This window comes from Zosterops lateralis (genome assembly GCF_965231275.1).
Source record: "Zosterops lateralis genome assembly, chromosome: 13".
In the NCBI taxonomy this organism is placed as follows: Eukaryota; Metazoa; Chordata; class Aves; order Passeriformes; family Zosteropidae; genus Zosterops; species Zosterops lateralis.
Genome location: NC_139773.1, coordinates 18068196 through 18084903, shown reverse-complemented (window position 1 = coordinate 18084903; position 16708 = coordinate 18068196). Strand labels below are relative to the sequence as shown.

The window sequence follows — 16708 nt, the reverse complement described above, 5'->3', positions numbered from 1 at the left end:
CAGCCTTTTTTGATTATTTTTCTATTTAAATAACTTCTTTAGTTATCGTGTGCACCATTTCCACTTGTGTTTCATTCCTTAATAAAGAAGGGGAGTAGTTTATCATGCTCGGCAGAGTATGGACGTGGTGAAAGACATACTGTTCTGAAGGATTTAAAGTTAATTTCCGTCGGACAGAGAGACCCTTGTTTGGGGTACTTCCACAGCCGCCTTTCCCCCCTGCTCTGGCTGCCTTGGGTCCACAGGGAGCCTTTGCCTTGTGTCTTTGGGCAGCTCTTCCCCCTGCCTGGACCCCATGTGCTGGGAAGTTTTGCAAGTCTGTAATGCTTTAGAGTCTGAGGGATACAGCTGGAACTCAGGCCTGCTGTGTGATGGGACATGGCAGAGAGGTGCCTCTGGATGCCACAGTGCCCATCATCTCTGACTGCCCACTCCATCATGAAAGCCAGAGTCTCTGTGCTGTGCTTGGGTTTTTTCCAAGACCTACGAGATATTTTGTTGTATGCACTGCCACCCCTTGGACCACCAGATTCAGGAAAGAGATCACCTTAGAGGCAGTTTCACCTCTTCCAGGCACTCCCCAGCTGCTGCCCAAGGGAATATCTCAATCTGTGCAGCAGGCAGAGTGGGCTGTAGCTCAATTTTCTGTGTGCTTGGCCATCCTAGCAGAGAGGAGCAGCATGATGCCCATGGCTCAGCAGCACTGAGCACTCTCTGAGCTCCCAAAGCTCCCACCTCGGCAGGGCTGACCCTGCTGCAGCAGGAGGGAAAATGAAGAGCGAGTTGCCAGCACTGGTGCTGTTTGCTGTCAGCCCGATAAAAATGGCACCTTGCCCAAGTCTTCTATAAATCACAGGTTCCATTTGGAAAGGAGTTTTCTGTGGTAATTAATGAGCCAGTATAAAGACATTAAATGGAGAATGTGTAGTGATAGAAAGGCTTGTCATTCACTGAGCCATCTTCCCCCATGTGAATAACCACGGGGGAACAAAGGCCAAACTCCTTATAGACTGAAGTGCACTATCTCTGATAGCTGGGAATGAAGTAATTCTCTGAAAATAACAAAGGCACACTGAAATACATTAGTAAACTAATTACAAGAGAGCTGGTAAAAACAGATGCTGAAAATTTAAAGCTATTACTGGAATGATTGCTGGCAGAAAAATGGAGGCTGACAACAAAAAATTAAAAAATGCATCTCATTTAAAATTCATTAGCCTGTAAATCAGGACAGCTCCCTGTCTGAAAGTGAGGCTGATGGCATTTCCGTGGGCAGTCGTGATGAAAAGCTTCCTTTGCCTTCACCTTTACGGATTCCATCAGTGCCTCCGGAGATGCCGAAACAAAGTGTGCGCTCGTTGGCGAGTACAAAAAAGCAGGGAAGTGGCTGACTTTGCTCAGGGAGGTCTGAGCAGGGATGTTTCTACCCAGAGGTGTTGTGAGGGCTGCTGAGGATAACACCTCGTGCGTGCTTGGCTCGCTGCCTCTCCGAGCTGATGAAAAGCGGGATTGCTCGTCCATCCGCGCTCGATGTTGGAAGGAGTTGGCTGCAAACAAAGTGGTCCAGGGCCAAAACCAGCTGTGTGGGAGCTTCCTCTTTTACTGTCTCCATCAATATTTGGGAGAGGGATGGAAAACAGCAGTATTGTGCTACAAATCAAAATGGTAACTATGTAATTTGTCTTAATTGTGTGTGTCAGAGTAGGAAAAACACGAGGAGCTCTGGATGGGAATCTGGCAGGAGAGACCTGCCTGCTGGCAGCGTACTGCACGCTTTGCTCTGCCCTTGCTGAGCCAACCTTTCCCAGAGGCTTGTGGACAGCTTGGCCTTCATTTTCTCATTACTTCAGGGGTCTGCCGGGGCACTTGAGTGGGATAAATCATTGCTATTTTGCAAAGAGTGAGTGTGTGCTTCAGAGGAAAGTCCTGAAGAAGCCATTGCTGTGAATGCAACAGGAGGGGACATCTTCTTGTAATGCTGGAGGGGAGCCCTGCCTTGGGGTGAAGGAGCCTCGTCTGATGCTGGGGTTTCTTAAGAAGTCACCCCACAAAAACACAGGAGCCCTTTGTGGTGAGTCGTACCTCTGGGCAGGTGTCACAGCAGCCAGTGTTGCTTGGCCAACACCACCCTTGTTGCTGGAGCCCTGTGCAGTTGACAGATAACCCCTTCCTGCACTGCAGAATCACCAGCCCCATGTGCAGTTCACCCAGGCAAATTAAGAGTTGTTTATGACATTTAATACTCCCCCTTCCCTCCAGCAGCAGGGCAGCAGGACCACAGGTTTGGCTTCACAAATGGTCGCCTCAGGATACACTAAATGCTGTCATGAGCCAGAGAGCAATTTCATCTTGAAAAATTACTGCAATAGAGCTCCCTGATAAAGGTCTCTCCCAGCAATGCCTCCCTCTTCGCCAGAAACTTCTTCTCTCCCTGAAACCAATTTGAGAGAGCTAAAGGGGCTGTTTATTAGTCAATCCCCCTGCAAAACAAGAGGGTGCTGGAAGATGAATAACCACTCTGAGCTGTCTGCTGTGCTGCTTGGCATAGCAGGTAACATGATGCCATGCTGCCATGTGCTCTGAGCATGGAGGAAAGTGAGAAATTCGATCCATGGGATTGCCAAAATGCATCTTTCAAAGTGGTTTATAAGGAGCAGCATTGCCTCATGGGTAGAGTGTGCTATTGGTACTCAAGGGAAGGATGACGTTGGATTTTGCTTGTGACCATGGATGGCACTTTGTGCCTGTCCCTAAAATAACCAATAATTCTATAGGAAAGGTGTGAGGGTGCTCAGACAGCCCTGGTTGCTTGCTGCACTTCAGAGAGGGTGTTTGCACAGGGACTCCCTGCTCTTGCTTCCAGGCTGGGATGATTTCTGGCTGCACATTCTGTTAGGTCTTGGGTCTCAGCAGGCAGCATTTGGGTAGTGCTGCTGCACAAGGGAGAGTGTGGCAAAGGCCAGATGCTCTCAAGGGTTTCTTCTGGCATTGGCAGCTCCCCTGGTACTCTCTGCTCCCCACAGTTAAGACAAACAGGGTGGTGGGCTGTTGAATGTTGGGGATGTCCCTCATGTGCTGTACTGGGACAGAGTTAATTTTCCAATAAATGAGCCATAATAAATACCATGAATATACTAAATGTTCTCTAGGACTGGAATATGGCTTTGGAGACACCTGTGATTGTGCAGGAGAGGCTGGGGCTGCTGGTGGTGGGCAGAACGTTCAGTCCAGCCTCAGGAAGAGGAGTGGAGCTGCAGTGCAGGCATTCAAAGGGTTTCCAGGTGCCACCCTACAGAGACCTTTTCAGGAAGAACCCATCATCCTCCTCACAGCCTGGTTCCTTTCCTTGTGCAGGGCAGGTAAAGCAACCAGGGGCTCCTGAGGATGTTCCCTCTGACTCCTGATCTGCATGCAGTGAAGATGTGTTCATTACTTTCACAGGATGTTTATCATCCCTACGTGGAAGCAGCCCCTACAGGGCTCTGTGCTTTTTTCTGCTTCTGAAAGCAGCAAACTCAACAATAAATCATGGGTCAGCAGTGTCCATCAGGGCTGTTCATTGCAATGCAGTGGAGAGGTGACCTGGATTTGGCTCACAGTCATTTCATGTGTTATGCAAAGAGTTTAGAAGCCACAGTCCCAGACCAGAAAAAAATTTGCCTCCTGGTTGACTTGAGTCATACTACTTGAGGGAGTAGGTTTTCCCCACTACTCCTCTTGTAAAATATCTGTTTCATGTTCCCTCCCGTGGGCAGCTGCTGTGTCCCACTGTGAGGCATTACCTCTGTTGTCTCCCTTTCATTCCTGTCCCAGGAGCTTGGGACAGGAGAAAAAATCAGGCCAGGTGGAGACTGTTCCTCAACCAAAGAAGTCTGTATGATGTGCTGTCTTCTCAGCCTATTTTAAATTCTTCCAGTCAGCTTTGATTGCAAGTGAAAACAAGAGACATGAGGATGCAAAATGCAGAGAGAACAGCCTGGACCATCCTCCATTCATGTTCTGAGCCATCCTGTTAGCTCCAGGGAAAGAAAACAACAGCCTAAGCAAAAGAGAAATAAGCACTTGTTTGCAAATACTCCAAATAAAGCGTGTTCAGGACTGACAATTTCCCTGTACCTCTGCACAGACTGAGGTGGGTCATCCTCCCTCTTTTATCTCACCGAGTATTTTGGTTCCCCTTAAATGAAATACATTCCTCTAAAATGTCTTCCTTGCTTCAAACTCTCCTGAGTCTTGCAGCCCATATTCTTTGGAGATCTGAGGCTCAGCATGGACAATAGAGATTTGGGATTTTCCCTGCTATGATTAGTAGACAGGGGCAGAGAGGATTTTCCTCTGTGCTGGGAGAGGCACGGCTGCTCTTTAATATTTCCCTCCATTTCCAAAGCTGAGAGAAAGGCGATTTTTCTTCCTTTTAGATGTGAGCGAAGGGCCCCGCTCCTGCTACTCCTGGAGAATTAAATAGATAAATGGGCGGCGCTGTTGTTCACGCTTCACTATGCACAAAGCAACTTGCATTCAAAATTGGGCTCATGGCAGTTCAGCAACAACCTCGCACAAAAGCGTCATTAGACACGCAGGGCCGGCTCGCAGGCGCAGAGGCTGCTCTGCAGCTGGACTAGCCACCAGGCTGGCCTGCCCTGGGCTTGTTTTTTAGCTTTATAAAAATATATCTTAAAAAAAAAAAAAAAAGTATAGAGAGAAGATTCAGTGTCTTTTTTCTTAAAGGCTTGGGCAGGCGTTGCTGGTTGAAGGCAGGGGAAGAGAGGAGAGGATGGGGTTTCTGGTGTGCCCCCATCTTTTGTGCCACCTCCTTCTCATTGGCAAATCCTCCAGTTCCAGAGTGTGGAGGGGACAAATAAGGGACCTGACTGAGTCTTCAGAGCCTTCACCTGCTGACTTCTTTGAGAATGTTCCCTGGCAGGTTGCTGACTTTGTGGTGAAAGTCTCTTAAGCCAAAAAAATTTGAAAATTTAATCTCTCTGCTTGCCTTGGCACTGGTGGAAAAGGAGTTGGGTGCTCTGTGAATCTCACAGATATTGAAAGTTGGTTCTGCTGGAGCTCTCAGCCTGATTTGAGAGTGATTCAAGTTTGGCATTAATTGGCATGATGTTCGTTGTGTTTTAAAAATAACCCTGGCTTCTGCTGACCTGAGGAGGAATTCAATTTTATTAGTAAGTTCAGAAATTCAGTATAAAAATCTGCAGCTCACTGTCATCAGAATGGAGCCAATCTTGGAAGGGGTCAGCTTGCCCATGGCTTGTTTTCTGCACTGGGCAAATAATTTGCCTCCCAGATTTCACCTTCCTCAGTTGTAATGGACATAACAAAGCCTGCCCTCCTTGATAGGAGCATCTGGCAGACCAAGTACTGGAGGCACATCCCCATAAAACTCTTGTTCGTTATACTTTGTTAACTGTGAGGCATTTTAACCACATGCCTCCATTGGAAAAGGTCTGAATTTAACAGGTTGGTGGCAGAAATGTGGAGAAGGGGGGCTTCACTTGTTGGCTGCTATTCGTGGACTGCATGGCATTCATGGTGGTGTGGATGCTCACTCCTCCCCAGCATCATCTTGAGCTGCCTGGGTCTCTGTTTCCCTGTAAGTAATTTAAAATCAAGAGGCTATTTGATTGCAGAACTAGCTGGGCTTCCCATATGCTTTCTTAACACCATGTTTGGCACTGAACCTTTAAAGTCTTCTTCCTCTCCTTGTGCCTGCACAATATTTGTGTTTTAATGACTCTAAAGGCCTGGGATTTGCTTTGACATACCAAGTTAATGTTTTCTTTTTCTATATCAAATCTAGGTCAATCTCTGGCTTAGCACTAATGCTGCACTGAGCAAAAAAGGATTGGCCACTAATGGTTTCAATTTAGTTTTTTATGGAGTAGAGAAAATTTCACTCGATAGCTATTTTCATTTTTATTCCATTGGCCTTTCCACCGGGCCTGTTGGGATGGGGAAAGTGCTGGTGATTTGATTAGAGGAGACCCCAGAACGAATCCTCCATGAATATGGATGAGGATAAGAGTTGCTGCTCACCTGTGTCCATGGGACGTGCCTTCAGGGACTGCATCCCAGTGGGGGTTAAGTGGTGGGCAATCCCAAGCATGGGGGTTTCTTTATGGAAGAGCCTCACCCATGATCCAGCATCATCCTAGTTGAGGTCCTTAGTTATATAACACAAGGAGAGAAGAAGAGTAACTCCTCTGCTTCATGTGTTTGTGTGCCTGTAGACAGTCAACACTCTTATCTGAATCTAGCCTTGGCCAATTTTGGAAGAGGCTCCTCCATGCCTGTAGCATCAAAAGGCTGCCAGGACCATTCCCTGTCTGCTGTGAGCCCAAATTTTCTCTTTCCCTGCCCTGTGGCAGTCACTGTCTACCACAGCCAAAATCCAGGTGGGATGACAGCAGAAACACTGAGACATCACAGCTTGGAGCATTAATGCGGAGCAATGAGAGTGCATGTGATTTATGTTATTTTTATGGCTTGATGACACAACGAGATGGCAGAGGGAAGTTTAATGGGAACGGGGTGGCACTCACCCCTCTGATGATTGTAAAAAAGGCCTGGGGCAGCACCAGTCCCTCCATTGGCACATGGATGCTGCATTGCTGGATGGCAGAGACCGCTGGCAGATGGATTAGTGAGTGCCTCCCCTCTTAGGAGCTCATGGGTGAATATTGTGATTGCATGTATTTATTTTTAAAATTATTATGGCCATTAGCATAGAAATGAGCTGCAGCTCCCTGGCTGCTGGCCAACCCCACCCGGGCTGACGTGCAGCTCCTCTCCTTGGCGGCAGGAACAAAAGCGCCCGGCTGGTAACGGGGTCCTGCTGCTTGCCACGGGAAGACAAGTGACAAACAGGAGCAAGCACTCTGCTGCATGAGTTTATTACAGTCAGTTGGGACGTATATAAAAACCTCACATGGATCAGCAGAGATTTAGCCCCTCCAGGCAATGCCCTGTGAAGCATCCCTCCTATCCCTCTCCTCTCCTTCTCCCTGGTGATTTATTCCCAGGCTGAAAACCCAGTAATCACTCACGTTGAAGTTTTGTTGCTGTTTTACAGGAGATGCTCCAAAAGTCTTTTGTCTCTGCAACTGTAAATAAACTCGTAAACCTGTTTTAAAAATAGCATTTTGTAGCTCAGTGCATGAATTTTTAATGCATCTTCTGCAAACCAGCTGGTCTTGGCAAGGGTCACAGTGTTTCCTAGGCATTTAACATAAAACTGTGCTTCAAAGCCACATTATAGTGTCGTTGAAGAGTAATATTTTACTTAACATCCTCATAACTGAATTATTTATAACTTGCCATGTTTTATTCATGATAAATATTAATACTGGTGTCTTTAAGAGTAGAGGTTATTGCTGCAGTTTTACCTATAAGAGGTGATATTATTGAAATAAAAGAATGGCGATGAATTCTGCAGCCAGAAGAGTGAAGTCTGTGCCGGGGCTGTTCTCATTCACACCTCCCTCTTTTATCAACCCTGTCAGCCACCAAAAAACCTCAGTGCTGAGCATCTGTACATTTGAAAGGAATTTTCCTGCAGGCATCTGAATCCCTGCTTTTTGAAAAAAAAAAAAAATTCTTAGAGAGCTTTGTCTCATTCTCAGTAAATCTTGGATTCATTTCTTGGTGAGGGTCCATAAGCTTTGGCTTTGCAAAAATACTCACCCTGGTCTGGGTCTGAAGCCTTGAAATGTTCTGCAAGTTCCTTTGAACTCTCCTACTGCAGGCACCCCCATCTTTTGAAGCATCCCTCACCACCTTGGAAGGGACATCACCTGGTGTGGGAGACTTCCTAGCAGTCTTTGGACTCCTTTCTATGTCTGAATGCTCTGGGCCATGATCAGTCTCATTTCAAGGCTAAATCTATATGAATTGGGTGAATTGCCATTGCACCACTGGGCTCCATCATAAACCAGAGAGGATAATTGCATTGGCTTTTATCTTGGAAAAGAGAAATACAGTTTTCCATGATCTTTCACCTTGTGCTGGTGTGTCTCCCCATCTGGCTTGAGCATTGCATAGCCACTCCCCGGTCTGGCTCCTGATGTTGGGCTGGCTGCCCATCCCACCCACATACCTACAAAACCTTCCCAACCCTACAACTGTGCAGGGCTGGGGCTTTGCTCCATGTTACTCCATCAGCTTAACAAATCTGCCATCAGCGGGTTGCGAGCGGTGGTTGCGGGAGCAGCGCAGGTTAATGCAACACATATTTAATGTATGATTGCTAATGGCCATCTCCCATCTGCCTGAACCCAACTGCAATTTGCAGATGAATGATTAAGCTGCCCTGACACATAGGCAGCTTGTTCCTTAGCAGACCCACAGTCATTGCACTTGATGCATGTAAAAAGGGACGAGGCTTTCTTGCTGGAGAGGGATATCATCGGGCTGGGGCAGCAGAGCAGGGGGTTCTCTTGGAGTTTGTTTTGTATGGTAATGTGAGAGACCTTCCTGTGGATGCAGCACTTTAAATGAATCATGAGCTCAATAACCACTGGGATGTTTATTAGCTTTGAATATGTTTATTGCGGAGTCAACAGGCAGCACCTTCCAATTAATTAATAGTAATAATTACGGTATTATTTATGTAGCTCTAACAGCGTGCCAGAGTGTTTCCGTGTGGCGGTTACAGCTGTGGCTTGCTGGAACAGCCTGGTCTGTATTCACCCTGTGTGGGCGTGCTGGGGTTCATCATTTGCTGTCAGCTGGTCCCAGCCCCAAAAGCCTCGCTTTGCTGAGCTCTTGGCAGCTGCTCTTTCTTTTGGCTGAATCCTTTTGCTCCCCAAATGTTGACAACAGAATGGCAACAGAACGAATCCATCTCTCTTTTGATGTGGACTAGGATCCAAAGACTGCTCAAGCTATTGGGACTGATCTCTGATGAGTGCCAGTGCAGTGTCTGTTTGTTTCGCTGCCCCAGCAGATCTTGCTGAGGACCATGATGGTCTTGGAGCAAAGTGTCCTGTTCTGTTTGAGCCAATCACTTCAATGTCCAGAGGCAGGTGGGCCTCTGGAACTCAAGAACTTTCCACTAGTCTTGTTTTTCCATGCAGAAGGTTAGGCTGCAAGCTGGCCTTCTGCTCTTACATTACATTTGCATTCTGTGAGAAATGAGGGTGTGTTTCTAGGTCAGGTGAAGTTGCTGACATCAATTGTTGGATCATCGTTCACATGTGAATAATTTTGTCTCTCTTTTTGTCTTCCAGCAATGTCTGACTTCCACATCCACCCTCAGAATGCAGTGGTGGAGGAAGGTGGTGTAGCAAGATTCCAGTGCCAGATCCATGGCTTGCCTGAGCCAGTCATCCTATGGCATAAGAACAGCAGGCCAGTCAACACAGACAACGAAAGGTAGGATATGTCCAAGCCATGTGCTGCTGGCTTTTCTCCAGGTGGGAAAAGATGGCCAGCCTTTCTATTGCTTTCACAGTGGTGCTTGGGCAGAACTAACCTGGGGTAAGGGTCTTCCACCATGGAAGAATCTTTTGTTTAGTGTATTATGGCTTTTCTGGTTTGGTTCTTCTTTTGGCCAAACACCTTGTAGGGGTACTGGCATTTCCCAGGAGAGGTAGATAAAGTTATTAGCTGATTTTGAAGGGCTTGCATTGACCGTCTCTGATCAACCCTGTTCCAGGTTTATTTTCCAGCATGGAGACCTTTCCAGCAAGCCTCAAAAAGCTGGATAGCTTTAGCATCCTTCATCCCTCCATGGCTCCATTTTGTGTCACTCTTTCTGAGACAGACCCATGACTTAGGATTTTGCATATGGCTCCTGGACTCTTGCAAGTGCTGAATTACACTGCTATTCCCAGGTGGACTCCCTCATGTGTGGCGACTGGAGAGCTCTGCAGAGAGCTTCCCACAGCACCCTGACTGCCATTTCCCAAACAACCTCCTAAAGAGAAACTCCAGCTGCCTCCCTTCCCAGCTTGGACCTGGAGTGGCACGTCGGCGCTTCCTGTGTTTGACAGGCTGCTCCCTTTGTGTCGGAAATGTCCCTCATCAGGGTTTGGTGCTCAGCAAGCACAGGACAGGTGGCAGGAAACTCATGCCTGGTGCCGGCAACCCCAGCTGGAGCTCGGGAGCCACACAACCAGTGCTGGGAGACAATTGCTCACAGCACACCTCGAGCATGGACTGGTGTCCCCGCCTTGGGAATAGGCGAAACCAGGAAGCTGTAAATATTTTCCTGAAAGCCCCCTATTCTTAAAAATGTCAGTTCTGAAACGGAATGTGGTTGAGTTCTTTGGAGGCAGAAGAAAACACGAGGGCTGGAACAATGCCTGACCTTCTCAGAGTGGCAGTGAACTTACAGTAGAAGGACCCAAGAGGCCCAAATCTGCTGTGGAAAACTGCAACTGTCAGGTTTTGTTTTTCCTTGCATTTTTCAGCTGAGCTTTTTTTAGCCCAGTGAAGGGTTGATTTGTTAAACTTGATCTCTGAAGGCTTCTTATTCATACAGGTGCTGAACTGAAGATGTGGTAGAGCAGAGCCACTGATCTGAGGTGGCATAAGCAGAAGTAAGGGGCGGAGAACAGTGCTGGATGCCTTGTGGCATCCGAGTGAGATGTTGCAGGACAGGTGAAGTTCCTCTGAAATCCTTCATGCATCATTGATACTTTCCATTTGAGCCTAGAAACACAATTGTGGAGATGGTCAGAAATGTTGCAAGGATTTAAATGTGACCAGGACTTCTTTTCTCCAAGGCTGGGGAACCCCAGGGCTGAGGAATCCTAAGATTGAGGAGCTCCAAGACTGAGAAATCAAGACTATTCTCCAACCCAGAAAGATCCAACCTGTGCTTATTCCTGCTGCTTCTACTCTGGGGGAGAGAGTTTGCTCAAGCCCTGGAGGATGTGGCCTAGGAACATTTTTCCTATGTTTGTGTCCTGATTTTGAAGAGATTTGGCTTTTTGTAGGAGTAAAGTTACTGGGGAAGTTTTTTATTGTCAGCTCAGTAGATTAATCTCTGACACCAGAGCCTGGGTGATGAGAGTTGCTTCTCTAACTGAATTGGATTTCTGCATTAATCACGCTTGGTGCATTTCTGCGTATAAAGTGTATATAAATTTGTATGCCGAGTCTTGCACTTGGAGGCTTTGAAGGCAGAATAATAGCTTTGGAATTGAATCTTCTAATGCTGTGGGCAGATTGTTAACAAAAATGAAGGCTTCTTGTAGTATAATTCATCCAAAACAATGGGCATTTTAAAGTCCCAGAGAGATTGCAATCAACTTCGGGCCATGTAGAACTGATTGCTGTCATGCTGCCACCGACACGGAGCCGCACGTTTGGAGCCCGGCGCAGGGAGCAGCTTATAGGCACTTAACCATATGCTGATATAGAGAAAGATATTCTTCATCTTCCGGACGGAAATGGATTATTAACTCATCACAGTGTAATGACTTACTACCAGCCAATTTAAACAAGTGGTTGCCAAGCAACCTGTAATGTATGTGTACATATATGTGTGCATGCACGCGTGATTTAAACGTGCCTGTGTTTTAAGGATATAAAATATTTATTGGTGTTTACACTTTGCCTGCTCAGTATTTATTTTAAACATACCTTTTCATGTATCTGAGGTTTTAAAGTTATGTGGATTTGAGTCTTGGGCCTGGAGTGGGGAGCGTGGAGCACAGGTTTCTGATGCCTGTCCATGGTCACTGTGCTTCAGCTGATGAGTGAGAATTCTCACTCATGTGGGATAACCCCAGTGTCAGCTGTCCTCACATGCAAATGCACTGCCAGAGCTTTTTCACAGGTTAAAAAGGAAGCATCTATTTTGTAGTCTTCTAACAAAAATCACCATTTCTCAAGGATGCATCAGGAGATAAATTATTTTCTTTTACTCCCCTGTAAAAGGAGACCAGAGGCTCAAGTATCCAAAAAAGAGTAAGAACTGATGCAGAAGCAGGTGTGGGCTCAGCCTAAAGGGGTGTTGACACCTTGGTGGTATTGGCACCTCTGCACTGGGATGCAGGGAGCCAGCCTGCCTCGCCTGGATGGGTGTGCAGCCTGCTGTCACATCGTGTCCTGCTTTGCAAGCTTTTGATTCTGTTTTCTCTTCCCACAGGTACACGCTGCTTCCCAAGGGGGTTCTCCAGATAACAGGACTAAGGGCAGAAGACAGTGGGATATTTCACTGTGTTGCCACCAATATTGCTAACGTGAAGTTCAGCCGGGAGGCCCGACTCACCGTGTCAGGTTAGTGACAGCTACACTGTCCTGGCTGCCTTCCTGTCTTCTTCCCACTGCTGTTCTGGACCAGGACAGTTTCAGAGAGCGTCAGGTTAATACACTGAGAGGCATTCCTCTGTCCAGCCATAATACCTTCCTTGTTCTGGATTGTTACTTGTTAAGATCCCCTCCAGTGCAGAACATCCTACATTCCCTGTGGAAATGGAGATTGTATCTTTGGAGATAACAGGCAAGAGAAGTCTGCCCAGGTTTGGTTGAATGGGTGTTTCTGAGTTCTTTCTTATATGCAGCCAAAGGTCTTTCCCCTAACCTGTGATTCTCCTGTCCATCATATACACTTAACTGCTGGTACCAGGAGCTGGAGGTTTTCCAGCATACAGTCACATCTCACAGCTTCCCATCACTCTCCAAAACACTGCCTGGCCAGTGTTTCTGGAGCAGAGACTTAACACCTGTACCAAGTGTCAGATTAGCCTCTGCTGACTGTAAAAAAGCAGCACATGTGAAATGGGGTGAAGCCAAGGGAAGAGTGATGCTGTGTATATCAACTCTGATGGGGAAAGAAAGCAGGCTAACTGGTTCTGAAAGACCTGGGAGCTTTGGGTTCCTGTTACATATCTGTTTGCTTGATCTATGCGAACAGTAGCCACATGGAGAGAAAAAAGAACAGTAAATTATGGATGTGGTGAAGTTCTTTGTGTCAGTTTACTGGCCTGAGTTATTATTTCTCACAGGGCAGAAAGCTCTAGTTGTTCTCATCTGACCATCCCTCACTACAGATGGATATTTTCCAGGTTTCCTGTCTGTGAAACATTTGTGGTTTTTTCCTCCTCCTTAAAGCAGTCGGATGATGAATATGGGCACAGTGTGTAAGTGTTCGTTGTGGGGTTTGGACCGTGCTTCAGTGCCTGCACTGCTGTAACTGGACATTTGCATGGAAAACTCATTGCACTGGGTTACACCTCCATGGAAAAGGTTTATGCTCTGGGGTGTTTGCTAAGAACACACAAAAATCTGTTACATCAGGGCAGCAGGTATGTGTTAGCATGTGAACCCTGGGCTTTGGCACGGCAGCAGAGGCTGTGGTGAGCTACAGAGGTGCACGGGGCATTGCTTTGCTGGTATGGGTGTTGTGTCAGTAAATACTGGGCTAACATGAGTGCTGCTGTTCACATGGCATTAGGCATGATGGGGTAAGCAGAATTCTTGCAAATCTTTTGTATCACCTTCCCTCTTGTGTCATGGTGAAGAGAATGGATCTCTCTGCTCTTCATGATGGCAGGAGGGCTCCCACTTTTCCCTGCAGGACAGCAGCTTTAGCCATTGCTTCACCAACAGAGAAGCACCAGGTCTGCCTCCCTGAGGTTTCCAATCCAAGCCCTGGCTGGGGAGGGAGGAGGAAGAGGGTGAGAATGGGCTCTGAAGCCTGTGCCCTGCAGGGCACTGCCACAGCTCGGCAGGAAAGGAGGAGGAGGGTGGCTGCCCGTGGGGGGTGAAGCAGCCTGCCTGCAGTGCTCTCCCTCCTCTCCCTGGCAGTGGTGGGGCTGCCAGCAGTGAGCAGCACAGAGATGTCTTCCAGTCCTGCTGATTGATTATTTTCAAGTGCCTGCTCAGCAGAGCTGCTCTCGAGGGGGCTGCCTGCCTCTCTGCACTGACACCTTTCCAGTGCGATCCGTGGCTCTCTGCTGCTGTCCTTTTGATCAAGATCTGGCAGGCGATGCTGCTGGAGTGCCTGTCACTGCTGGCAGTGCTGGGGACCTCCCCATCCTCACTGTGACTGCTGCTGGCAGAGTCCCTGGGGACCACAGGCATCATTAGAGCATTTTCCCTTTTCAGAATAAATCCCTGCATTGCCCTGAACCCTGTTGAGCTCCAGCAGTGTTTGCCTGCCATGAGTCCCTCATTTTGTCACTCCTTCCTTCCTGACCCTGCATCAAAGGGCTGGGCTGGTTGAAGAAGGAAACCTCCTCCTTGATGTTGAGACATGTTTGGTCCTTTTGTGTGGTGCTGGCATCTGACTGCTGTGTCCCAGTCCCTGCTGGCCCTGGAGCTGTCACTGCTGTGGGTGGTGGGCTCAGCAGCAAAGCTATGGGACCCTTCCATGGCCTTTGCTGAAGGTGACCGGTGGTGTAAATGCCACTTCCAGAGTTGGACAGCATTTGCTCAAACTCAGGGAACTGAATCCACATTCAAAAACCCGAATGTCTATTTAAGACTCAGAGTAGAAATCAAAGAATGTGATTTTTAAATATTTTATTGTCAAAGTAGTGTGTTTCATAAATTCTGCTTTGAGCTTGGCTCCCGTTTGCTGATATTCTTGGGTGACCTTGGACAATTCATTTCATTTCTCAGTGTTTTGAAATATTGAAATCGCTGTATAATACGCTGATAATACCGTATTATTCTAAGCGTGAACATTTAGTATTGTGATTCAGAACAATAAATCTACATGGGTTTTAAAGGCACTCCGAGGTACTGAGGGGAAGGTATTGTTTTTCAGATCTCTTGGGGTTAACCAGCCGGTCATATGAATTTATTGTGCATTCTGGTTCTCATCAAAAAATCTGCATTTTATGGCTTGCAGTGAAATGCATTTAGTGAGAAAGTCAGCTCTTAAGTCACACTGACACGGTGATTTTTCTTGGATTTTGCCCATTTACACACAAGCTTGGAGTCACTTTATTGCTCCCTGCTTAGCCCCCGTAGGAACAATTAACAAACGAGCTGCTCTGATGTGTGCTTGCCCTTGGACCACTGTGGAATCCCCCTGATATGCCCTGATTTCAGCCCCTGAGCTGTTGTGAAAGGGTAACACTCAAAAATGCAGGAAGAAATTGTTTTTTCTTGGAGAAAAGACCCTGTAGATAGATCTTGGTGGATCAGTTCTCTGTAATGAGACTTTTGAACACTGGAAAGTCCCTGTACAGGAGTCAGTGTGGGTTAGTCCCTTTGGGAAGGCCCAGTGCTCCCCAGCCCTCCCTGTGCCCCTCTCCTGCTTGGGGGCAGATGACCAGCCCAAGAATTTCTATTTGCAGGTGTACAGAGCTTTTTTTGCCAGCAGCTGTAAGATTGATGGAATTCCTTACACACTGCTTTGACCTCAGCATTTCTGGAGTATAACCCAACTCTCATCAGAGACGGGGAGAAAGACAAATGCAGAGATTTTCAGTGTTCCTGTTTACTGATGGAGAACTGAGAATATCTCTTGAGTTTCCTCCTCTCCTGCTTCCAACAAATGGGACTAAAGGCTGCAGGGACATTTGGCCCAGGGATAAGGCACTTTTTAGAGACTCAGGAGATGTGGGTTCAGCTGTAGTATACATATCACAGGATGATGTTTTTGTCCCATCCGTTTCTGTCTAGTGAAATGTGTTTTCTTTTGCCTTTCTTGTGCCTGTCTGGTGTTCAGGGTTCTTATATCAGGATTTTGCTCTATTATGGGTCTGTACATCCATCTTGCACAATGGGTTTTATTCTTGGTTGCTGCCACTTGGTGCTACTATAGTGCAAATTAAGGATTAGTGATTGTATCATGAGCAGCAAATGTCACAGTTATATCAGTACAGTGGGATGCATCCTCTCCCTGCAGGAAAATGGTAGGAAAATGTGGGGTGCAGTAGTCAGAGGAGTTTCCTCTCAGAAAGCTCCTCAGCAGAAGTCAGGGACTGCTTCCTCCATCACTCCTTGTCCCAGGACAGATCTTTTGGAGCAAGTGACACCAGCAACAAGAGAGGATGCTCACAGAGACAGACTTAGTCATTGTGGTCCATATGGAGTACTTTATGGCTTGAAATGCTGAAAGATAAAGCAGCTCCTTTATTTATTTGCATTCCTGCTGTCTTGCATGTTGTGTTTTCCTTACATACCTTATATATATATATACCTTATACTATATATTTCCTCATATGCATATCTTCTCTTTGCAGTTCACAGTGCAGTTCCTTCTTTATGCTGCTGATATCCAAATGTTAACAGGGCTATTTGAGGCTGGTTCATTGGTTCAGGGGTTTCCCCCAGGAATAATCAAGGCACACTTTAAACATGTTCAGTTTAAAGTTACAGTCACACAAACACTGTGCTCCTTTTGTTTCATGTACATCTCAGATTTATTGAAGGTTACGCCAGCCACATGATTTAGAATCCTGGAATGGTTTGGGTTGGAAAGACCCTTAAAGATCATCTCATTCCACCCCCTGCCATGGACAGAGACTTTCCACTAGAGCAGATTGCTCTGAGTCCTGTCCAGCCTGGCCTTGAACACTTCCAGGGATGGAATCCACAACTTCCCTGGGCAACCTGTGCCTCACCATCTCTTCCAAATACCTAACCCAAATTTCCCCTCTTCCCGTTTGAACTCATTCCTCCTTCTCCTGTCACTAACAGTTTCTGATGAAAGAGGATATGCACTTAGAAGAAATGTACTTAGGGGGTGCCTGAAGTTCCCTTTAAACAAGAGGGACTCAGAAGCCTTCTGACC

General features: G+C 46.9%; 1 protein-coding gene across 1 annotated transcript in view; it reads left to right on the top strand.

Annotated features, from left to right (window-relative positions):
- Positions 1 to 16708, top strand: part of IGDCC3 (immunoglobulin superfamily DCC subclass member 3) — a gene marked incomplete at its 3' end in the record, with an annotated part of 94529 nt that overhangs the window by 46727 nt on the left and 31094 nt on the right. Inside the window, exons 3-4 of the mRNA XM_083871228.1 lie at positions 9237 to 9381; positions 12107 to 12237. Of these exons, the coding sequence (XP_083727354.1) occupies positions 9237 to 9381; positions 12107 to 12237 (276 nt within the window). The remainder of the gene's footprint in view (positions 1 to 9236; positions 9382 to 12106; positions 12238 to 16708) is intronic.